The sequence below is a fragment of the Gouania willdenowi genome, chromosome 16 (assembly GCF_900634775.1).
Source record: "Gouania willdenowi chromosome 16, fGouWil2.1, whole genome shotgun sequence".
NCBI classification, from domain to species: domain Eukaryota; kingdom Metazoa; phylum Chordata; class Actinopteri; order Blenniiformes; family Gobiesocidae; genus Gouania; species Gouania willdenowi.
Genome location: NC_041059.1, coordinates 20,737,474 through 20,763,190, shown reverse-complemented (window position 1 = coordinate 20,763,190; position 25,717 = coordinate 20,737,474). Strand labels below are relative to the sequence as shown.

Below are 25,717 nucleotides of genomic sequence, written 5' to 3'. Positions count from 1 at the left end.
AGTATCACTGCACAGAGTTGAAATCATCATTTGAATAACCTGTTCATGTTGTAGTAACGCAAAAAGACCTTGAATGCAATAGAAAATGCATAATATAACCCTTATATATTGTGTATACATGTATTTATATAAAGCAGCTTGATGGTTAGGATATAATAATTCTATTGTATTTTAGTTTTTTTGTGATTTATAAGGGCATTACTTTGTCTCAAGATTGGTAAGGTTTTGTTGGCAGAGCTGTTCAACCACTTACATTTATTTGTTGTCTCCCCCTAGTGGCAGAGCCTGAGACTTGATGATGAATTCATGAAACAAGTTTCTTCTTGAGTCCAAACTTGTTCCTTTGAGATGAGTCCCCGGTGCAGATTGTAATTTAAAAAGAGCAAAGTTAAGCTTGTTTTTCACTCAAATGATAAAACTTTCACTGCGTGAAGCAATTAGATGAGGGTTATCTGAGCTGAGCTCACTGCAGACTTTGATACAACATGCTTCTGGACTCTGTTGAAATATTCATCTCATGAATTTAAATGCAGAAAGAAGTTTTCACCCGGGCTTTTGGGATGGTTGCCATCTCCGAAAAGAATTCCTCATGCCTCATTTAAAGACCTTTAATGCTGAATGCAGGGAAAAAATGTTGGCGAATTTGGAGCAGGAGCTGCTTACAGTGTAAATTGAAGTGGTGCGTGTTGGTGAGAAGAATGGGCAGGTTTGTGCTTGTACCTGGTACCCACAGAGATTAGGACTTGCTTAGTAGCGCCTCGTACCGCGTCATACAAATCTGGATTGGGTTGATTGATTGTTCAAATTGGCTTTTAAATGTTACGCTCAAAGAGTAACGAGTATGTTTTGCTTTTGGGTCATTTTAACTTAATTTTCAGTACATCCCATGCGCAACAAATTCTGACATGTTTACCAATTGTTCAATATTAATTCAATAGGCACACTGTAACATTTTAGTTTGGTTGCATTTATACTTTTTGAGAGCTAGATAATTTAGTGAGGGGATATGTCGATTTTCATGCGTCCTTTTTTTTTTCTTCCATTTTCAGTTTCCAATGTCTAAGAAATGACACCACATAGGAAAGTTAAATTTGGTATACTAATACAACTCCACCTACTCTCTCAGAATATACAAACATATCTGCTATACATTCTACGTGGTGGACATTCTAACCCCTCAAAGTTGGAAAAATGAAAAATGTTTTTCGGGATTTTGGGCTTCAACATGTTTAGGCCTTCAGTAAACAACATCCCATATGCCTCAGCTCCTTGTAATTTGATCAGCTTTAGGCTATGTACATAGAGCGTTTAAATCACTGATTAGTGAGACATATGCATACTTTTTTTTTTCTTTACTCTTTTCATTGGTCTATAACTGCATGTGGGAATGTAAGAAACAATCTGATTTCTGTTTTACTGTTTTAATTGATAGAGTAAAGATGACTCTTTCTTGGAATATTAAACAATTTTTCATTTTGCAACTTCATTTTTATTTTGGACCCCAACATTGGGTTATTTTACCACTTACTATTGACAATTGTTTGCCTCTGTGTCTTATAATAATTTATTTTTGTATTAGTTTTTCACTAGCAACATAAAACATAGAAAAACTATTTTCTTTTTTTGGGAGGGGGGGGGGGGTTCAGATTCATACTTTTTGAGGTACAGCTTCTCATGATGGAAGAATATGATAGCTTCTGAAGATACAGAAAACATTTATTGAGACTGAAGTGTGTGGGCCATTTGTGAAATGACCCTTTTGTACCCTTACTTATATCCAGCTTCATCATCATCCATCTGTTTCACTGCCTTTCTTAGAGCAATGACTTCAGGATGTCTCTCTGTTCTCCCTTTTTCTTCTAGAGGATGATGTCGACTTGGAGGCCCTGGTGAATGACATGAACTCCTCTTTGGAGAGCCTGTACTCCTCCTGCAGTGGTCAACCCATTGAGTCGACCCCATTACTACCCAATGGACAGGCCACATCCTCACATCATCATCATCACAACCTACCAAGACAGGGTCCGCACGTGCTAAATCACCTTTCCCCGGAGCCAGCCCTCTCTTCTCCATCTACAGACTCGCCCCAGGCCGTCCTCCGGAGGTCGCAGCCAATGCACATCCTTGCTGTCAGGTAGACACATGCCATGCTTTGTTTAAAGGTTGCAATTTTGACTACTAGTACCAGCAATTTAATCCTAACTAATTGAGAAATGTGTGTATCTATTTATTTGAGCAACATAAAAAACACAGTTTATGTACAATACGTAACACGTATTCAAAGGAGAAAGTGCTCAAAAGTAGTAGGCAGAAGTTCAAGGAACTTATAGGTGCCTACCCCTCCTTCACAAAATAACATTTTAAACTTCACATTTGGTTTTTCATTATGTAAGAATACTATACAAACGTACAGTGCATATACATATGTATTTTTTTTCATCGTTTATGATCGTTCAAAACAAAAAGTAATGGAAAAAAATAGACCGGAATATTTTCTTTTTTATCATTTATGTTTGTAACAAAATTAATGGAAAAATAAACCAGAATATTTTGTTTTCTATCGTTTATGTTCGTTTGTCATTTTATATGTTGCAAATTGAATAAAATTATTATACGAGTATATGGACGATAGCAGCTGCAGAAATAATAAATGACATGGACTAAATTAAAATATATAAAATAAATAATATATTACAATTAAAACAATTTTAAACTGAGGTTTTTTAAAAATAGTAATACACTTATTTATTTATTTATTTATTTTGTTCTTTCTTTCTTTGTCTGTGTTAATGGAATGTATTGATACCCTCATAATGATGCTTGCACATGATTTAAGGGTTTCTATGGTTTTTATTTGAAAATAAAATAATGAATCATTAAAAAAAAATAATAAACGACGTAGACTAAATGAAAAATATTTAATATAACTAATATATTTAGAATTAAAACAATTCTAAGCTATGAGCTTACAGTGAGAGAGAAACATTCAAATCAAAGCAGCAACTAATGCCCTCAGGCACCTGTATAAAAGAAGCTTTCAACTTGGAAAAGAAAAATCAGTACAAAACATTGAAACTGAACTTAAGTTGTGGCGCGTTCGTACCTCACAGAGATAACTCTTAATGTACTCCCCATAGTGAAACTCTCTTTCCAGGTAAAAAGAAAACTTCCTTTTGTACATTTATCTTCCTTCTACTCCCTGTATATAATTGGCATAACTTTAGCTCCCCTCTCATGGCCCGTAGCCCCTCAGTGACCCACGCCTTCTTGTCTCGTCTCCTTTGCCTGATACTCAACGAACATGGAAGGAGAAGTAAAAATTCTCATTTATTTGCTGCATACGTCTTTTTCAATTCAAAGCATACCAACGCACATCCTCCTTAAGGCTGCTTTGGAATAATGGGCGTGCTTTCACACATACACACACATGCAACAGCTGCATAATTGCAGTACACACACACGCACACGCACACACGCACACGTTCAAAGTGGAGCGGGTGTCAGCTCCCATTACTTGCTTTTTGACTATATGACAGAAACAGCGGCAGGATCAGGTAATGGAGTATTCTGTCTTATGAGCTCTTTCTCTCAAACACACACTGGCACAGATGCAGGCCCTGAAGTTCTTATTATTCAGGGCTGACCTCTGGATAACCCTGTGCTCGCGCTCAGATGGGAGGACTTCAAAAGCCTCGTTCCCTTTTGAACTCACTGGGTTCTGCAGAGCGCCTGAGTTTGACAGAAAGGGAAAAAGAGACGAATGCTCTTGTAAAGCGATGCTGTTGCATTCAAAATCTGCATACTGCTGTGCCCTTTATTTTTAGGATCATTCCCTCAAAATTGTTATAATCAGATGTCAAATCATGATTTGTAGCCTCAGCTGCTTTTTGTTGGATTCAAAAACTAAGCTTTAAAGTGATCTCCTAATTCAATATTCATGTGCTATAAATATTGCAAAAATTATCCACCAGGCTGTGAGTGTCTGTGCTCTTCTTCTCTCATTGGCAGTGTCTTCATTAGGAGCAGATCGTGCAGAGCAGTGCGTATTTAATATGGTCTTCTGCTCATTGAAAAGCAGCGGTCCATACAAAGTTTTCCCATTTCATATTAAAAGAGGCTTTTTAAGGTCACTAGGTTTCATTTCTCTTTGTTGTTGTTGTTGTTGTTGTTGTTGAAATGTTGAGCAAAACAGGGTTGATAGTTCGAGTCAGGGCTTCAATTATCCATGTTCAATTACAACTCCATTGTGATGACAGTGACCAGCATTTTTTTCAAATTGCAATTGTTGTTTTCCCCTGAAAGTAAATTACATTTAAGTTCTCAATTACTAAAGTTCAATTACAATTAATCACAATTACTGAGCCTTTAATAAATAAGCCCAGAAAATGTAACCTTTTTGTTTTAGCTTTCTGTTAGCGTCTCTTAAATCAGCTGTAAAATACATTAGAAAATATGATCTAATTTGTTTCTCATCTCTTGGTTACCTTGTTCAGCTTCATAATCAATGAAAATATTGGTATTAATATTTTTTGTGGGCCTTTGAGCCTTTTCTCTGTCAATATACCCCTAGAGTTTAATTATTTTTAAATTGTAAAATGATCTTGAAGAGAACTGACAGGTAGTGGGAAAAATTGTTTAATTACCTTGTAATTGACGGTTTTTATAGAATTTCCACAACTATTTCAATTACAAAGTCAATTATCTGAACTCAATTACAATTCAATAATGATTACAACAGCAACAGATTTTTCCCAAATATAATCAAGATTCTAATTAAGCCCAACCCTGGTTAGAGCTCTACTACTGCTGACGTGATGGTATGCTATAGTACGATGTTTATTTGTTGGGTTTTTTGTGTTGTTCAGGAGGTTGCAGGAACAGGAGCAGCAGCTGAGGACATCATCTCTCCCAGCCATCCCCAACCCTTTCCCTGAGCTCTGTAGCCCAGCGAGCTCACCAGTCCTCAGCCCGGGCTCTCTACCTCCTGGAGAACCTTCTGCAGAAATCTATGTAAGTCATAATATACAATACATTCCTTAATTTAAAAGAGGGGTCGGTGGGTTTATTAATTAATGTCCTCCACAATTTGTACAATATTCAGGTGAATAATTGTAATATTAATATTTCTAATACTTTGAGACACGAATGGCCCAATTTGAATTGAGTCTTTCTGTTTCTTTTCTTTAAAAGTTGGTTTAAAAATCAATAAACACAACTCATGTATCTCACTCAGGGTGATGCACAAGCAGTTTTATTTTTAATAAAATATCCGTATTTATTGGTGCACCATGTGTGACATTTCTGATTTTTTTTTTTTTTTTTTTTTTTTTCCCCTGTTTTGAGTAAAACTGCAGCCTGCATGCAATTGTACCATATTGTAGAATGCATGTGTGCTTCCAATAATAGTTTGTGCGTGCGTGTGTGTGTGTATATTTTCAAGACTTGTCCGTCGTTTCTTGGAAGTCAAAGTTCTCCCAGTCATCACTGTTAAAAGTCTTCATATGAAACCAGTTAATACTGGTTACAGTAACATACCAGTTTACAGTAATGTGGGGGTGGGATGGTTCTCATAAATACTATCCCTGGCTACAATCAGGGTCTGTTTTGGTCTGAGTTACGGCGCGAGATCAGAGGCTGCAGTTCCAGTCGAGTCATTTAAAGCAAAAACACAAGTTGGACTTTGACATGACCTGCTGTGTTTGCTGCGTCTCATCATAAAACACCCAATTAGCTGTTACAACAATAAATGCCAAAAAATGTTTTGGCTTTTCCATCTGGACCAAAATAATAATAATAAAAAAAAGTTTTTGTAGGCCTTTAATACTGGCTGTTTTATAATGGATAAATGTTCAACTCATTAATGATGACCTTTGTATAGAGATATGTACTGACCCATATAGTGGCCATGTGTGCTAAATATTCAAAAATCTGTTACAATGTCTCTGCAAACTGAGATTACAATTGGAATTTTCCTTTTTTATTTATAAAGGTGTCAAATTTAAAATACTATACCTATAAAACTGTTGACTATCTGCTCAAAGTTTTCTAAAGTTGGATTTGCAAAAATGTTTGTGGAAAAGTGAGTTCCTTGTGTGTATGTGCATTGCACACACTTGTTTAATGATGTTTTGTTTTATGAGCCCTTTTCTTTCAAACGCACGTGTGTTTGTGTCCGTCTGTTTGCCTAATGAGTTGTGTAAACTATTTACTGCACTGGCAGTGTCTGTTTATTGTCAATGGCAATGGAAAGTATGTCTCATTGTCTCTATTCCTAGATGGAAATTCTATTCCACACCTTTGCATGAAAAAAAAAAAGGTCCATGGAGCCACACACACACACACACACACACACACACACACACACACACACACACACACACACACACACACACACACACACACACACACACACACACACACACACACACACACACACACACACACACACACACACACACACACACACACACACACACACAGAGTTTTGGAGCCTGGCTGTGGAGACACTGCTTACTTGCAAACATGCAGTTTACTGTTGAGTGCTTCAGATCAGTGAAAGAGTGGGTGTTTTGGTTTTGACAAGTGGGATCGTGAGAAGGTAAATTATTGGTCCCACTCACAATGACCTCTAGCCTTAATCATTTAAACCATGTGTGCTCTTTTTGTTCCATGTTTTCTCATCATGCCTATATCTCCTCATACACGTCTCTCTGCGCTCCAAGCATCCAGCTAAGGCAGTCAACATGCTGTTGAGAAGCTTCTCTGTTTAGTTACCTGGATTTTCCAACCTCCGAGCGCTTTCTGACAGAATCTTACACTTCTTTTCCTCTGCTCTTAGTTTCCCTTTGCCCCTTTCCTGCAGGAGGATGCAGAGTGTGGCTGTGAACGTGTGACACGGTCATACCATTGTAGATTACTTCACTTTCCTCCAACTTTATCTCTTTTTTCCTGCCAGCTGTTATTTTTAGCCGTTCTTTTTAGTTATAAGGGGGCACAGGAGGGTCAAAGCTTGCTGTGAGATGAACTCTGCCCTCCCCCCACCCCCTTTAAAATGGCCCCTGCTCATCCTCACAATGACATGTAATTTTGGTCTCCAAATGGCCCCCACAATTCTTAGAATTACGTGTTTGTGTGCAAGCATGCATGTGTGTGTACATGTGGTGTAGCTGGTGCGTGTCCAATCTGAATGTGTTCAGGTGTGTTAGGGCTGGGCGATATGGACCAAACCTCATATCTTGATATTATTTCTCAAAATGATGACATATGATATAAATCTCATTATTTGAAACACAGATACAGGATGATGGCAACATTTACCTTTACATCTTAACCTCTCATTTTTTTATTCCAAATTCAGATTTTATTTTCATTTTAGTTTTCTTGTTTTTGTTTAAATGACTCTCATCTCGGACTGGGCGATGTGGAGTAAAACTAATCTCTCAATGTTTTTTGCCAAAAATTGCAAGATATGATCTAAATCTTGAATCTTTAAAAAAAATAATAAAAATGTTACTCAAAGTCTTACCAGAGAGATAATTCTGGTTTAATTTGTTAATGTTTGAAAATGCCACACAGGCACATTTATGAATGTGTGAGTGAGTTCTATAGGGGAAGGTCTGGGCTAGGATGCACTCAGTAATCCATCTAACTGTGCTTTTCATGCTGTTCTGAGAAGTTTTGAACGAAACGAAATATGCTATAAAAAATCCATATATTGATGTAGGCCATATTGTAATTTTCTATATGGCCAAAATACAAAAAAAACCTCAATATATGTTGAATCTTGATATACTGTATTGTCTAGTCCTAGTGAGATTGTGTGTCTGTACGATGCGTGGTGCTGCACGCGACACTATCACCAGGGCAGTGAATACAAATAACTTTAAAACGTAAGTCTTTCTTTGCAGTGTGCTTAAAAAATGGTCCACAGACCAGTCCGCAGCCCACTGGTTGGGGACCAATGCTTTTGCAGACAGTTAAGTTGTCCACATAAAACTAACAAAACATGATAGAAAGCTTCTAAAATGCCTGAATATACTAACTAACCACAATGAATGAGGTTTTTGAAACAGAGAAAGTGTTTTTCACATTATTATGATTGACTTGCAGCTCATTTTAATTGGCCCTTATCTGACTCAAGGTTATCCTAATGATGAAGCATTCCTTTTTATTCCTTATTTTACATATGTGTAGAAGCTTGTGTCACTGTAAAACCTTGTACTGAGTTACCAGTACTTAAAGATGTTTAATATGATTTATTTCGTATTAATTTTGTTGTCTATTTGAGTAAAGATTAGGTTTATTGTATTTTTTGGACTGTAAGGCGCACCGGGTTATAATGCGCACTATCAATGAATGGGTCTGACTGGGTCTATTTTCATACATAAGGCGCACCGGTTTGTTGTTGTTGTTATTATTATTATTATTATTATTATTAAGACGCATTAAGCGAAACAAAAATAGTCAGATAAGTAAAACCTTATTCAACTCATTAACAGTAACTCAACATTGCTCAGGTTTAACACATAAAATACAGAACAATACACTCACTTTTTCAGTTCAGTATGTTGAAGCACAGTACAGGTACATATCACTCCACGAGGGGCCTGACTACGGTAGCCCTAAAGTGCCAAAAATCCATCAAGCAGTGCAGCTTCATAGTTTACCAAAGTTGTACTAAAACATTTTGACATATTCATTTCATACATAAGGTGCACCTGATTATAAGGCGCACTGTCAATTTTTGAGAAAATTAAAGGATTTTAAGTGCGCCTTATAGTCCGAAAAATACGGTAAATGGATTAATTTTGGGATTGTGCCCATGTTCACACGTTTGGTTTGCTGTAAGGTCAAAAGGCTTAAAGAGTATGTTAAGTGGAAAGATGTGGGTGTGTTTAACAATAACATTAACTGTAAACCGAGTTAAACACATTACCATTGATTACTAGTTTTTAATATTATATATGTTCTTTTTTTTCTATCAATGCACTTCAATCTGTTTCCAGTTGAGTTTTTACCCAGTTGATTTCTCTTCTGAGATAGATCTGCTTGCTTGTGTGACTGTGGTGACTTCAGGATTTTGTCACTACAGTTTCTAGATTCTGTTGGATTTCGTGTTCTTAATTGAGCTGGATCGTCACAGATTCAGGTTCTGTAGTCTTTCATATCTTCTTGAGTCCTGAAGCCAATGCTTTTTAGGTCACATTATGTCCTGCTAATCTCTCTTCAGCTGTTCTGTATCGAGTCCTTGCAACTATTCTTTTCTCTTGATACTTATTTGCACACAATGAGGTCACAGGCCTAAAATAGTGCATGGTGTCAGACTAACCGGAGAGGTTGGGTTTACACTCATAATGACAGAAAATAGGACCTTAGTTCTCTGCCAACATTAAGAAATCTGAAGCTTGTGCTTTTTTATTTATTTTCTAGTTGTAACCCCTTTATTAGGCACTTTAATCCAGGATTGTTTACCCAAATGTATCCACGTGGTTCAATTTAAACTCTGGTTTTATTTACAATGATCAAAAAGCAAAAACTTGTATTTGAGGCATATATGAAATGATCAAGATTGAAGGAAAAAAAGTGGGGAAAAAACCCAAAAGCTGAACAAAAGTTAACATGTTTATTTTATGTAATCCCAAGACTAAAACACATCTGCTAACAATGTTAGCAATCACATTGGTTACATTAAACACATGATGCCATTATACACCATGTTTTATAACAACTCAAAAGTGTGAAGCATACTGCAAATTAAGTAGCAAATGGCTAAAGTCAGGAATTACAGTTCTCTGATATTTAGGACCAAGATTAGTTGAAGGTAAACAAGGAAAAAACATAGTAGCTATTTGTCCTATAAAAGATTCAGCAAAATGAAAATACATTTAGTTGTACCTGTTATAGCATGTGAAATATGTGGAAAAGTAGCATATTTTACCTTTTTTAGTGTCATGTTTGCATCTTACTCCGGGTTTCCACTGGATACGTCTCCGCTGCGCCACGGCACCGATCCGGTTTTTGTTCCGCCGTTTGGTGATCCCCAGCGGTTGCGTTTTGAGTGAACCACGCTGCACTCCGGGTAAGAGCAGTTCTTACAATATTTATATAATCGTTAAATGTATGTGTTGTAAATGCAACAATAAGCAGATAAACAGGTCAGTGTTTCTAACAAAGGAGAACAAGAAGGTTGGACTCTCTGGATTTGTCATAGCCACATTTTTTATCAACAGCCAACAGAGAAGAGATAAAACTGCACCAGTAAAACATGAACTAAATCAAAGTTGCTGCAGTTTACAGTGCACTTACAGTATGAGAGGAAACAACATAGTGAATGTGATTTTGTTTTTACACATGACATTTTGGTGATGTAGTTACTTGAAATATAATCTGAAATGTTTTATTTTGAAAAGTAACCGGCTATTTTATTGTGAAATACATGCTTAAATTCCTGTTTAGCTTAATTTGCTCTGTGCTGATTGATGCGTCGTGCTCCGGTGTCCGCCAGAAATAGAAGCCCTGCGTATATCTGGCGGAGGGCACCAGACTACCGCAGCTGGGAATGAGCAGACACGCACCGCAGCGGACCCGGTGGAAATGAACACATAGGCTAAAGTGGAAACCTATCAGCTCTGGTGGCGCGGCGGTGACGTAACGCAGCGGTGACGTAACGCAGCGGAGCCGCATCCAGTGGAAATTGGTGCTTATTGTCGGCAAAAAAACGTCATTATTTTTTTTTCATAAACTTCAGCATTTAAATCATACTCCATTCTAGGTATTGACATTATTCTTGTGAATATTCTTTATCAATAAGAAAAAAAAAAAGCAATTTTTGGTGTTTATTGAAGAATCTTCTGGAACAATTTGATCAGTGGCATTGTAGCTGTGGCAACAGTTGTGTTCTAATTTTTATTTAAAAAAATAATAATTTATATATATATATATAACGCTTGTCATCTTATTATTATATTAGATTATACATTTCTGCTTTTTAATATTTGCTTGATCTTTATTTGTGTTGCACTGTTCTGCAATATACCTAAAGCAATCATAACCAGTTGTTATGAGGATTATTTGTCCGCACACTTTAGTTTGTTTTAAAGTTGAGTTACCGATGCATTGGCATTACTATGCTGCTAGTTTATCCAGAAAGACAAAGTTGTGACTCAAACCTTTTTTTGCTAATTACCTTTTGTATAGATGGATGATGGACAGACGTATCTAGTAGCTACAGCGTGAAACCAGCAGCAAACGAGACCCATCTGATTCCCACACAAAGGGCATTGGTCCATTCTTCATCACATTTTCTTCAGGCTGAATGCTGGCATTCCTTAGCTGCTCCTTTTCTAAATGCTGGAAGTAGTCTGGGTCAAAGGACAGATTTTTCCACTGTAAAAGCAGAAAGGAATGCTGTTGATGCCCAAAATGTTGGCCTCAATGTGTGGGAACGTCTGTGACCATGTGCAGGATTGCTGTGTGTATTTAAAAAGCCAAAGTGTGCTTGTAGGGCGGTTCTGTTTTGTGTATTGGGTGTTCACATGCTTTATAGCATACATTTGTCTGTCTTCACCAGCGGGGGATACTTTAAATGCGTGCATCTGCAAGAGTGTTGGATGGTTTGCTTATATATGTGAGTGGCTCTGTTTCTCAATGTGGTGCTGATGTGTTCTGCAAGCTGCAGCAGTGTGCTGAGATCAAAGGTGACACAGTGTCTAGAAATGTGCTGGCTCACTCCTCCAGCAGCCAGTCCACTTTAATATGGAACACACACATACAGGCACTTGTGTTTTGTATTCACAAGCTAGGTTTTGCAAAATAAAAGGGATATTTCTAAATTAAAATTGCGCTTTGAATGTGTTTCCATTGAACGTTGCTTTGGGCTGGAGCCTCGTAACTCCTTTGAAATCTCATCCCGCGAGATTTTGCTGCAGAAAGGCGGACGCTCAAAACCTCCTTATATCACTCTGTATTCCTTTGTTGTTTCACGTGTATTGTGGCAATAATTATTTTAAAGTATAATGCTAGGAAATGTCCCGGTTCCCTCATCTGTTGACACATACCGCGTCACGTTCTGTGACGTGCATTTGCAGTAAAAGTGTTCCTTGGCGTTTTTGTAACACATTTGAATATCGGAACCTCTGAAACACCTCCTCATGAAAGTGTCAAAACATTTAAGTGATATTTTAGTGGGGTTTTTTTTTTAATTCTGGTATTTCCAATACTGGTTTTTAATGCACTATTTAGATTTTGTGCATTTCCAAGGGTAATGGAAACACAGCTACAGTGACTAGTGACGTTAATATGTACTGTATATGTAGTGTAAATGTGTGTGTGTTTTGACTTGTTTCTGATGTCAACATAAATTGATAGGAGATCTTGAGTTTTTCACTTTTGTGAAATCTGGGTATAACTTAATTTAATACACAACCATGCGAACGGAAACCAACCCACACACAGAGAAGCCAAGTTACTTGTTTGCTCTTTGTGGCAGAGGTATAGGAAGGGAGCATGCAAGTCATATAGTAACCATTTCTCACCATTTGTTTCCTTGCTCCGCTTTCACAAGGAGCCACTACACACACACACACACACACACACACACACACACACACACACACACACACACACTGCATGCAACTACTGAGTTGATCTGCTGCAGACACTGCTGTGAAATACAACTTGTTTGGCTGCTATTGAACAAATGTGAGCTGGAGGAGAGCCAGACAGGTTGCGGTTTGTGTGTGGAACATCTCAAGTCTCAGCTTCATATTTATTCAAAGCTGCCAAATGGAAGCATGTCTGAACCTGCTGGTATGATTCGCTACTACCACTGAATCACACAAACTCAATCAGACTCGAACACATCTGGATGGACACTTCACAAGGATGATTACTGTTAGTAATCTTGAGTACTGTTAATTATGTTAATAAACATAACTAACAATTTTACCCTGACATTACTTTAAGATATTGTTAGAGGAATCATTTAGAAACTGTACATTTCCATAAAATATTTTTTTAAGGAAGTGCTTTTTTGGCAAAAAGGAATGTATTACAAGGTAAACTGCACAACAAGTTGATTGGGAAAATATTTTTTATTATAAACACATATAGCAACAAGAACAAAATGTGTAATAATGTGTGTGTACTGTATATGTATAATATATTCCAACATAGAACACCTATCTGTTGATGCAAATTCAGTTTACAATTGTGATATGCTAACCTCAGAACACTTTAAAAAGAAATTCAACTTGAATACATATATGGTAGATAAAAATATAGAGCCGTTTTTGTCAAAGAAGGAGCAAATGTACTGCTCTGGGACAGGCAGTCAACAGTGTCTGAAAACTTTGAATCAGATCGACGTCTATTGAAGTTTATTTATTTTGTTGGCTCTATAGTTTCCTGCCAGAAGTGCCTCGACCACCTTAACGGTGCATCTGTACATGTGTGAGGTTTGCCTCTTTGTTCACTGATGTTTTATTTTTTTCATTGTCTATTTTTTAATTTTCTCAGAAATACAAAACAAAGTGCATCCTCTATCAGCTCAATAATGGACGAGTAATTTTATGTTCAAATAATGGACAATTCATTTTATGCTTACATAATGAAGTGCAAGTAATTGGTCCAAAGGCCCAAGGAACACACTAGACTGGTCATACAGTAATACACTGCAACATCATAACTAAAGTTTCTGTAGATGAGGGGATTTTTATTTTATTTTTTTGGATTAAAAAATGTTGATTAAGAAATGATAACCTTTTATATTAGGTAATGGTTACAATTAAAAATCGGTTTCATCTTTTCCCCGTTTGTAATTTAGTGAAATAAATGTCTAACCTTGGAAACGTGAAGGGACCACCCAAGTGTCGGTGATGATGCACAGTTAATGGTCCGTCCTTCGCTCCTTGTTCTAGAAAACAAGCAGTGTAAGATTAGAAGGCACAAATTATCCCACGTAAATGTGCAGGATCACATTACGTACTTCAACGACTAATGGGAATCCCTGATGGTTCTGACTTTCCCTCGTCGTGCGTGATTGAAATGGTTTTTACTCGCATTAAATCCATGACCGAGCTTGACAAGAGTCCAAAATAAGATTGTTAAAATGATGTTTATAAGAATAATAATTAGATTTTTAACTGCTTATCTGCCAATGCATTTTAGGAGCTGTGTGTAAGCAGATGTGTTTAGATATGTGTCCACATGTTGCATGTAATGTGTTGCTGCCTGCAGCCGTTGCATCTGGTCAAAGCTGAAAAGAGCCGTTGGACTCATGTAGGTCAGCTCTCTCTCTCTCTCTCTCTCTCTCTCTCTCTCTCTCTCTCTCTCTCTCTCTCTCTCTCTCTCTCTCTCTCTCTCTCTCTCTCTCTCTCTCTCTCTCTCTCTCTCTCTCTCTCTCTCTCTCTCTCTCTCTCTCTCTCTCTCTCTCTCTCTCTCTCTCTCTCTCTCTCTCTCTCTCTCAGGAAAGTAGGACATCTCACATTTCTTTTGCTGCTGCTGTCAAATGAAGAAAAGCTATCAGATGAAGGGGTTAAATGAAAAATCTGAAAACGATTGCATTAAGAACTGTTGTACCACTGTATATTTTAATTGACTTCTCTGTTATCTTTGATGTACACTGCCCTCTCGTTTTAAATTCTCCCTTTAATAAAATGTTTCTTACCCTCCTTAGGGAGGGCTGGTTAAATAAATACATTTATTTAATTGCAATAACAAAACATATATTGCTGTCTTAAAAAGATTACACTTCTTGTAGTGTTGACCTTCGACAGCATGTGCAGACCAAAAAATAAATAAATCTTTGACGTACATGTATTGAACATCAAAGGTCATGATTACTCTTTGCTAAGACAAATTAAAGAAATGAGTCATATAGCCTGTTAAACCGTAAGAAGAGGAGGTTTGCTGGTTTCACTTAATTACAGCATGACATGATACAGCATTTACAGAAAATAGGACAATAAGGTAACTTTTAAACCCCACAGGTTTACTACATCACAAACAAACCCAAATCAAAGCCATTTCACCCACATGTACCTATAGTAGGTTTGGGGTCAATACATTTCAAAAATACAATTATGTCTTAAATTATACATGTTTTATTACGATTGCGTCGTTGCTCAACCTTTTTCCCAATTACAATTAAAATTATGATTTTTTTTTTTTCTGAAAGTCAATTACAATTACATTCTTAATTTCTAAAGTGCAATTACAATTACTGAGCTTTTAATAAATAACCCTAAAAACCTTAACCTTCTTCTTGTGTTAGCTTTCTGTTAGCATATTTTATGATAATGGGTCAGTTTTGAACCATGTCTTTAATCAGCTGTAAAATACACTAAAAATATTATCTATCACCCAATTTGTTTCTCATCTCTTGGTTACCTTGTTAGGCTTCCTAATCAATGAAAATATTGCCACCACTTTTTTGTGTCTGTATACCCCTCAATTTCATTTTTTTTTCTCAAATAATGAAATGATCCTCAAGAGACGGGTAAACTTGATATAAAACATATTTTAATGATTTGTAAGTTTGTGTAAACCATAAAACTGTAACATGGTTTGCCAGTTTTGCTATTAATTAAATTGTAAATTACAGTTTTTATAGAATTTCCATGCTAATTACTTAACAGTTATTCAATTACATTTATATTTGGCCTATAGGTCAAGAAGTGACCTCTGATATTTGTGTATATTATTTTAAATCCAGCTTCTATTCTCATTTCCTGGTCCACACTCTCTGTCCTGAGTATTGACATTATGAAATAGTGAGTTATGTGTTTCATTCATACTAGATTGTCCTTAATGCACTATCCCCAGTACTTAAACTGGGAGTAGAACTTCTTTCCCCCTTCTTTTCTTCTTACTAACATAATTGGGCAATAGCGTCAAATCCGCCACGGTCTGAAAGTACATTTGTTGCCCAGTGTTTGCTGGCAACCATCCCTGGTGCACAATTAGGAATGTGCGCCGACAGTTAGTCCTCTGTGGAAGGTATTTGTTCCAGGATAATTGCGAACTGGTAGAAAATCTTAAAGCTTTAAGAAGAACATCAGGTTATGTTTGGAACACATCTAGGATTCTCTGTTTCACCTTACATCACCTTTTGTTCACTTTTCATAAATGCTACACGTGTATGTAACGTTTTCAAATACCTGACCTTCATTTTTTTCTGCATGACCTGAAATGCTTTTCAGAGTTGTTCTGACTCGGTTTGCCAAGTTCAACTTTGTAAGTGAGTGGGTGTAAAGACTGTAGTGTTTAAAGACAGCACAGGCTCTGTGGGCTCACTAACTGCTCTATATGCACTGTTATGGTCTGATGGATGGCTGAACATTGGCAGTGATGGCAACCTGCCACTGTACACGGCTTTGTATTGTCTGTGAGCACTGGGAGAATTGTCCTCCTAGCTCTCTATATACATTTTCTTTATATATCATCATCCATCCATCTTCCTTCTTCTCCTCCCTTTACCACTCCCTTTCACCATCATTCAGTCCAGTCCTCTGCCCACTGAATCCCATTTTGCCTCCTTCTGCTCCACTGAGCCCAGATTTCAGGTCTTAATTTGACACAGTAATTGGACGACGGGGGACAGTTCACTGTCTCCTTCCTCATGAGCCAGCAGAGTCTTTTTGGCTACCAGCCCCCCCCCCCTCCCCCCTTTCCTACTGACCACAGGCGTTGAGTGAGGATGGTCAATTGTCCCAGCCTCATTCAAGTTTTTGTCTCTATCCCATAATCCAGACGTCAGCTTCCAGGGGCAGCTCAGACCACACACAGGATGGCCTCACAGACACGGGGCCTAAATAGAGTGCATTTGTTTGCAGAAAAATAAAGGATTGGGAGCCAAATCTGACCGATTATGTTAATCATTGCAGTTCTTTTCTGGAAATAGTTGCAGCTTTAATATTATACCTGTTATAGTTTATTGCATGTTAGCACCACTGTAGGAAACAAACAAGTCCTCATAAAGTACAGTAAGATCTGAAAGACTTTCCAATTATTACTAGTTATTAATATTGAATAAAATATTATTCTATTTGTTTGGGACAGTTTCAAAGTGTGGTTAGCCTTCCCCTGCTACTGTTTAAACACTTACACCGTCATAGGTGCTGCAGTGATCCTGTTAACCTTAATTTTTCTCAAAAATTCTGGCCATAAATTTTTGTTCAGGTTTAACAACTCTTAGTGTTTACGTCATGAGAGCTGATTTATTTATTCTGTGTGTGTGCTTTTGCATGCTTGTGTGAATGTGTGCACACTTGTGTGTTTTGCCTGAAGCTTTTAGTCTATCCCGCCCTGAAGGATTACATCACAGGGTAGTTATCAGCCCTGAGTCATCGCTTAGGTTAAAAGGCCCTGTTTTGCCTCATTCAATCGAAGACTTGTAAAAAGTGTTCAAGTTTTAATTCTGTTTTTTTGCTTCCCTCATTTTCTTGTCGCATTTTTTTTCTTCACCAAAGTATTTGTTGACGATAGAAATTCAAGATTACTGGATGCTCTTGTCAGAAACATTTTCCTCATTGATGATACTTGTCATGCACCGATTCATCTGATCGGACTCATCTGATCACTATTTTGGTGTCTCGCCAGTGACAGTGACAAAAAATAAATCCCCTGCTCTGCTTCCAAGTTTCAATATTGCAGTGGATTAGATTCTGATTCAAGCTTTGGGTGGCTTGTGTATGAGCTGGAGTCTTTTCAGGTTGAGTCACTCAGTATGTATTATCAGTCTGTTGCAAGGCCATACACATTCATTCTTTGGTGAACCTAGAGACTTGAGTGAACATATTTTACATGTTTTTTTGAAAGGGGAAAAAGCACTTTAGAATAACGTGAAAACCTTGAAGACAAGAATACTATTGGGGTGTGATCAGGATATTTAGTGAGGATATTTCTACCATAAGTGCTCCTGGAAAAACTTAACAGGCTGCAAACGATTAGTTGTCTTGTTTTGACCTTTCATCAACTACTGCATTTATTTTAGTTTTCCTAAACACTTAGAAAAGTATCATTATCTCTGATTACTGTTGTTGGGCTCATTATATTTGTCCGGGGTTCAATTTGCCATAATACAGCTGCCTTTTAATCTTTTCCGGTTAAATGCTGAACAAATAAGAGCAAAATGAGGCACCTTTATACAGTATTAGTGATAATTCCTAATATTGCGCATACTCTCTTTGATTTATCTGATTCTGAATGTTTTAATTATATTTACGGCCAATGTTTTCTAAGATATTGTGATAAGAGCATTATTCAGAAAATAGAATTAATATTTTCAGAATAATTATCATTTTCTGCTTGAACTCATTGACCTGGTCCAATAATTACCACACGGACTGAATGAGTATGAATCCTTGTTGCACCATGTGTGATGTGTGCCAAGTTCTCGGGTCTTTCCCTTTGCTGGCTGACAAATCGTGACGTCGGCATGGGAGTATGTGTGTCTGTCTGTAGTGTGAGTGTGCAGTGTCAGTAATGGGGGTGGGTGGGAGAGACAGCTGTACAGGCCAGATATGTTGTTAACAGTAGGGACCATTCATACTCCACATTCTGCTGCAGTGTGTCACAAGACAGTGCCTCTTGCTCTCCATCGGTCTTGCGTCCTTCTACTTCCCACTCAATTTTCTTTCACTTCTTACATTTTTCTGTCCCTAGTTTGTTCTGATCCCACACTCACCTCCACATGTACTGCTTGTATATTCAATCATACATTCAGACTGCTCCCGCCTTTCCTCATGCTCCATTCCTTCCCTAAACTACCTACTTCAGTAAGTTAAGTTGTGTAACCAAAATGAATTACATTTTTTTGTGAAGTTACATATTTTCCTCACTTCAGGGTCACATACTCATCACGACTTCCTGCTAAAGCAAGGGGGAAAAAAATCACAGTTGTAACTTCAAGGACATTTTCTACCTGTTCTTGCCTTTCCCAGACAGGGTGTGTCAAAGCTTTTGTCTGTTTAGTGATGTATAGAATATCCAAGCTAAAAGCGGGGTTGTATTTATGTGTGGGCGCGCGTGCACATTCGTGCATGCATCAGCAGTTTTTTTTTCCTGTAAAGAGAGAGGATCTAAACTGAAAGTAAGGCACTCGGAGAAAAGTTTTAGGTTGTAATACTCAAGGGCTCCTCAAAGTTTGTTTTATTTCATTTGCTTATGTTATTGCTGTGAGCGGTAGAGACATCTGGCTGGGAGTTCAATGTTAAGGCACTGGAAGGAAGGAAATGAAGGGAAGAAGTAAGGCTGGGGGGGAGGGGGGCAACACAGGAACCTGCAACTTCTGATCATGTTGGAGACAACAAAGACAAACTTTCCTACTCCCGGTTTTACTTCCTTCCTCTCCTTGCTCCTCCTCCGCTTCCTCCTCGCTGCCCAACACCCATCGCAAATTAACCCTCTTGCATCCAACTCCAAAACTGAGCTCGGCCAGAGAGCTTGAAGAGGTCTGAAAAAGTTGGCTGTGTGTGCATTACTGCGCGTCTGTGTGTCTACTTGAGTTTGTGTACTTTCGAAGGTGTGTGCATATGCGCTTGTGAGTATCCCTCTAAGTGTGTGTGCTTAGGTCTGTGTGGGAATGATTACATCAGCCCACTGCAGCTTTATGATTGGTTGGTGAGCGTGTGGTTTGAGTCTGTGTGCCTCGGAGCCGTGGCTGTAACCCTTTGTGACGGGGAGAGTGAGAGAGCAAGAGAAAGAAAAGAGAAAGGGGAAGAGGAGGAGAGTGATAGTTGTCAGACTCAGCCGGCAGTAGACGAACTAATGTACCTGCTGCCATCTGATCAATGACTCTACCAGTGCCTCTGCTTTGTGTACTTGTACACACACTGGTTTAAATTTACAGAGACAATTTCTTATTTTTTGTGACAGTCATTGTCCTAGAAATGGATGGAAGGACTTTCTAAATGACGAACTGTTGAACTGTCATTTGTAGGTGTTCAATTTTTGCTTTTTTGGGGGAGGGAGGGGGGAGACGGAGCGATAAGACTAAGTCTTCTGTCTTTGTTAATGTAGGCGGCTGAGTGTGTATATGTAGGTGTTTGAAGAGCTAGACTCGGTCTAAAAATGCCTTCTTGTTCCCCGGACTGCTGCTTATTGCGGGCCGTGGAGGTAAGACAGCTCTCTTTTTGTGTCTCTTATCTCATGTGTGTATGTGCTCCCCACTCGTCTTATTTCTGGACTACTTTGGACTACTTTTCTCTTTTAACTACACTGCTGTGTGTTTTAACCACATCCCTAAATGAAATGTTAAAGCAGTAATTAAGGCAGTTTGCCTTAATTTAAGATGTTAGAGTAATCGGAGAGCCAAATATGTCAGAAGCTGTGACTAATTGAGACTCTTGTGCTACTCATCCTGAATACTTTGATAATGTAGATGCCTCATAGGCTTGGTTTGTGTAGACTGTGATGTTATATGATGGTTTTTGCTCAGAATTTCTTTGTTGTGCTGTAGGTAGGATGTATGCATAAATTACACCTGAAGCTCAGTTGGCTGGATTCCTATGTCGGCTAAGTGGGCTGCTCTAGTTTTCTATGTACGCTGTATTGCATTAATGAATGTTAATGCACAGCATCTTTTGAGAAGACGACGGTTGAAATTATCTTGAAAGAAGTGTGTCAGTCATGTCTCCAGGATTATGTGATGAAAGAAATTAGTTGTCAACCTTATTCCTTCCATACAACACACATCAGGATCAATTATTTTTATACATACATAGTCACATATATCTGGGTTTTCACTACTTTATATACAGGCAAATGTCTGCTATTATGGATATGGGAATATTTTAAAGAACAGTGTTGACAACTGTACATTGCGGTTAGATTATAGATTTAATTTACATCAAATGACAACATGTTCCCTGTTGGTTGTAGCATAAACATTACATATATGCTGCCATAATTTTAAGTAACTGATTCAAGTAAGCTATTTGAGAATGATGAGGAAGAAGTTACCATCATAATTCTGTCACTATTCAAACCTGGTGATGGCTCCAGATTTTTGTAGACCTGCAAAACCAATTTGACCATCCAGCTGGGCAATACACATAAATCCTTGATCTATAAGGACATGACAGGAGTGAAACATTGCACCTAGTCAGGCACTAGGACCATGAGGACCTCACAGTATGGTAGTAGCGTGCAATGCTAAATCCTGGTTCCTGCTCCTACCTCCAGCGCTCATTGAAATGTTGCCATTCCAAGTTGGCTCCATTTTGCATTTTGCAGAGACCACATCCATACTCTCAGCTTCCTCATCTTCTGCTTCACTAAGCACCCAAATTCAGGACAAACATGATCTACACTGTTACATTTTAGTGATTTCACCTGCTAATTGTTTTTTTAATACTAATGATGTAATTTGTGTCATTAAGTGTCAAACTTATTACTGCTTTTCAGCAGGCATTCAATTCAAACACATTTGTTATATTTGGGTCATTAGGCAATCCACATTGCACAATAGGCCATTTATTTGGTTGTAGAATTATTCAAAAATTATTGAATTTTGAGATGGCTTTAAAAAGAAAATCCTTTATTAAAAAGTATTCCATTTAGAAACTTTTTCTTTTTTTCAACATTGTCTCTAATTTCAACAGTATTGTTTTCTTCTCTCATCCAGATTGTGAAGATCTTCAGTGAAGATGGCATGGGTAAAGTTGTGGAGATACCAGCAGACATGACAGCCAAAGACCTGTGCCAGTTCCTGGTTTATAAAAGCCATTGTGTGGACGACAATACTTGGGCACTTGTCGAACATCACCCGTTGCTCGGGCTAGGTGAGACACACACACACACACACACACGCACACACACACACACGCACACACACACACACGCACACACACACACACACACACACACACACACACACACACACACACACACACACACACGTATAGGTGTAAGAGCAGAGACTATAGACACACATTTGCTCACACAGAGACTCTTTATGTTTTGGGTGGGGTGAGACATGCAATAAACTCATTCATTTCCACAGGTGCGTTCGCATGCATGCGTGCTCGGCACATATTCTCATGCAGGCATGCACTTAGGCATGATTGAATGTGCATACTGTACGCACGCATGGAGCCATGATATTCTTTGATCTAATCAATTGCAATGCTGTTGCTGTGTGAAAGGTGGATGACGCTGAGTGAACATGAAGCCTTGATTAAATCTTGATTCAATACAAAACAGACAGTTCAAGGCAGATTCAATAGTAAAGAAACAATTGAAAAACAGATTCTAACCTGAGACATAAGACCTAAAATGAGAAATAAGTTTAGCTAAAGCTGTGTAGACACGGTTTGTCTTATAGAAAGAATAGAGAAAAATTTATTTTTTAGCTCAATTCTTCCGTCTCTGGCAGTCTCCCTCTGTAAAGCTTACTAATTATTTTGGCCATTTCTCAGGAACATTGAGAATCCTCCTCCGGTCTTATATTTAATTGTTGAACAAACACAACAACCAGTATATTTAACGGTGTGAAGTCTGCAGCTTTAAGCAGATTTCAGCTTTGCATAGAAGCGCAAGTAATTGTTGATGGTTGAGAGGGGAGTTGTTCGGATATGTCAATAGGATTTACTTTACTCTGGCAGGCTGGTTCATGGTTGTTTCCGTGACTCCAAACTACACAAACCTCTTCGTGATCAGGATTGTTATGTAAAACATGTGATGTAATCAATTGTTGGAGCTGTTACTGAGGCAGAATTACATGCAAGGATTTGTGAGGACGTTAGCAAATGAATAGCAGGTGTTATATAGTGTAATGATGAATTTTGTAACAAAAACTTTATCAGATTTTTTTAGATCCCAGTGTCAGTTATGTTTCACTACAGAGACAGTGCTGTGAATTGGAAATCAAAAACATGATGGTTGTGATGTATGAAGCATTTAAAAGACTTCTTTTCATGTTGGAAATTCATCAATTTAGACATGAAGAGAACTAACAGCACTGCTCTCCTGGAAATAGAAACATTAAAATGGGAATGTGTTCTCTTTGTTAAATAATGCACAGGAATTACACATTTTGTCCGTTTGTTATTGTATTAAGACTAAGAAATTTAACAGTAGATTACGATAGTTACGGTTGGCTGAAAGTTCTAGACCCCAGCCTTAATATTGAGTAATGTAACTGATCAAATACACCCTTCATTATTAAGTGCAATTCCCAAAGCGCTGACATAATGCCCTATCATCTATCATAATCTGTTTGTTTCTGCTGTTAGGTGGGGGTGTTACAAAACCCATTTTCTCATTTATGCCTCCTTCAAAGCACTTGCAATTCTACTCATATTTTTCAATCCTATGTGTGACTTTTTAAGTTTTCAGTCATTTTGGTGTCTGCGCAAACAGGTGTACACAAATAGCATTGAACAATGTGCACGACATTACTGGGGGAAATCAATTCTCAACGGTTACTATTGTGAGAGGAATTAGGTTCTATTTATGTGTGAGCTGAAATGCAGCAAGGGTTCAAGGTTTTTATTTTTGGCTCAATGATTTACAAATCTGGTTTCTAAAAAAAACCTGGCATCACAACTGGGCCACTGGGACAGTACTGGTATGGGATGATCACATACAAGGCAACGACACGCTCTGCAAGACTTAAAGCGCCTATATCCTACACAACCTTTGACTTTATTAATGGTGCCAAATCCTAAGGAAAATTCAGACAAACACAAAAGAAAAAACCCCAAAACAAACAAGCTTGCACTGATTGATCTAGATTTGTCGTTTAAAGTAAAGAATGGCAAAATATAAACGAGTGGTTTATTTTGTTGCTGATATAATTGAAAAAGATAAACGACCTAGTGAATAAAAAATGTCCATTCTCTAATGATAACACTGGATAATGTTTTAATGGTCATTTACAACAATATGAAGTACCTGGTTATGAAGCTCAACTGATCATGTACTCCAATGGACTTTTAAATCAATAGATCATGTAAAAAAATACTGTAATATTAAAAAGACTGCATTTTAAAAACTGTTGCAGTGTCTGGAATGTATTTCATTTTGAATGTATGAATGCATATTAATTACCATAATCAGTGGGAACAAGTGGTTGAGTGGAACACGAGAATAGAAAGTCTCAGAGTCCAGAACAATACCGTGTTTGAACAGTGAGGCTTATTTTTGTCCATCCTGGCCCGCTCTTTTTTTTTTTTTGTTTTTTTTTTTGCGGCTGAATGGGATGAAATGGCTCTTTGAGATAAGTAACGCTGACCTCCACTTGTCAGCTCCAAACCAGTTCCACTGTGGGACAATGAGTTATAGCTGTCAGGCTGACTCACGGTCACGAACATGAGTGAGTCATCCGACAGGCGACGGGATGAAGGGAAGAGAAAAGGATGAGTCGTGACAGTGTGTAGAGATGGATGGAGACTAGGCTAAAGGAGAGGAGGACCCTCGTAAAACAGCAATAAAATGAAAAATAAGAAAAATGGCTTTTTTTTGTTGTTGCAAAAAGTCGGTTTTTTACGTAATACAGTTTTATATGTCAAAAGAATATGTATTGGTATTCGTCATCTGGTTCTGTTCCGGTTTGTCACAAACACAGGATATGAATCAGAGCAACCACTGTCATACATGAACACCAGGTGTTAATTTGAAAATGTTAGAAAGCCTTTGTTGTTAAGCCAGTCAAACCAGTCTACAGCTTTAAAATAAAGATTTGGAGATCATTTTTCATTAAAATTTCTATATTGTTTATATACTTCCCCCATTAAATCAAGTAAATTCCATGCTGCATTATTCATGACAGACAAAAGATTTTTTTTCCCTTTGAAGACGTGCCACAACTTGGCTTTTAAACATCCTTTCACCACTTTCAGTCGCTGATCTTATTTTACAGATATAGTCAGACTAAAACACCTTTATGAAAAACGATGCATGTAGACGTTGTTAAATGTGTCGGCTAAAATAACTAAACTCGATAATCCCTTGTTGGAAACAGACAAGATGACTAATATAATATTTTCAACAAATCCTAATTTTGAGGTAAGGACAAGGAAATCTAAAAGGGTAGAAAATGATGGTAAAGTAGCTAATTAGTGTAAACATCAAGCTGTGGAGAGAGAAAAGAGTGTAAATCTAGTAAAAAAAAAAAAAAAAAAAAGCTCATATTGAGGTGACTAATCTCATGTTAACTCATTGGATTGGAAAAAACTGAGGCAAAAAAAATCAAAATGCAAAATTAGGATTCAAACTAAGTAATTTTAGTAAAAGGACTTAAACTACATAAAATGTGCAGTTCTTTACAATGAGAAGCATGCATAGTCCATCTGGTAACCAGTGTACACTGTGCATAGTTGAGCTTTATTTGGACAAACATTGACCGTGAAGTCCATGGCTGAACATTGGATGGAATCACTGTTTCCTTTTGCTTTCAGAATGCTCTTTTTGATACACACCAGAAATGACAAAACATACTCTTTAAATACATGCAGGTAAATTTCCATCTCTGCAGCACCAATGTGCATATGTTCATTAAAACCAATTCTCTTCTCCTTTCAGAGCGTTGTCTAGAAGACCATGAGCTAGTGGTTCACGTCCAGGCCTCCATGAACAGTGAAAGTAGATTCCTCTTCAGGAAGAACTATGCCAAATATGAATTCTTCAGAAACCCTTTGGTAATGGCATTTTTATTTATTTTATTATTTCCAACTTTCTGTGTCACTCTGTTCATCTAATTAAAACATTTATAGTG

At 37.6% G+C, this 25,717-nt stretch overlaps 1 protein-coding gene across 3 annotated transcripts in view; it reads left to right on the top strand.

Moving 5' to 3' along the window:
• Positions 1-25,717, top strand: part of grb10b (growth factor receptor-bound protein 10b) — a 54,497-nt gene that overhangs the window by 18,618 nt on the left and 10,162 nt on the right. For 2 of the 3 annotated variants that reach the window (XM_028470265.1, XM_028470264.1), the window contains exons 4-7: positions 1,864-2,134; positions 4,866-5,010; positions 21,626-21,782; positions 25,525-25,640. In XM_028470265.1, coding sequence (XP_028326066.1) covers positions 1,864-2,134; positions 4,866-5,010; positions 21,626-21,782; positions 25,525-25,640 — 689 coding nt within the window. Of the gene's footprint in view, positions 1-1,863; positions 2,135-4,865; positions 5,011-19,415; positions 20,116-21,625; positions 21,783-25,524; positions 25,641-25,717 lie in introns of those variants that run through there. The other variant, XM_028470266.1, reaches the window with a different exon arrangement.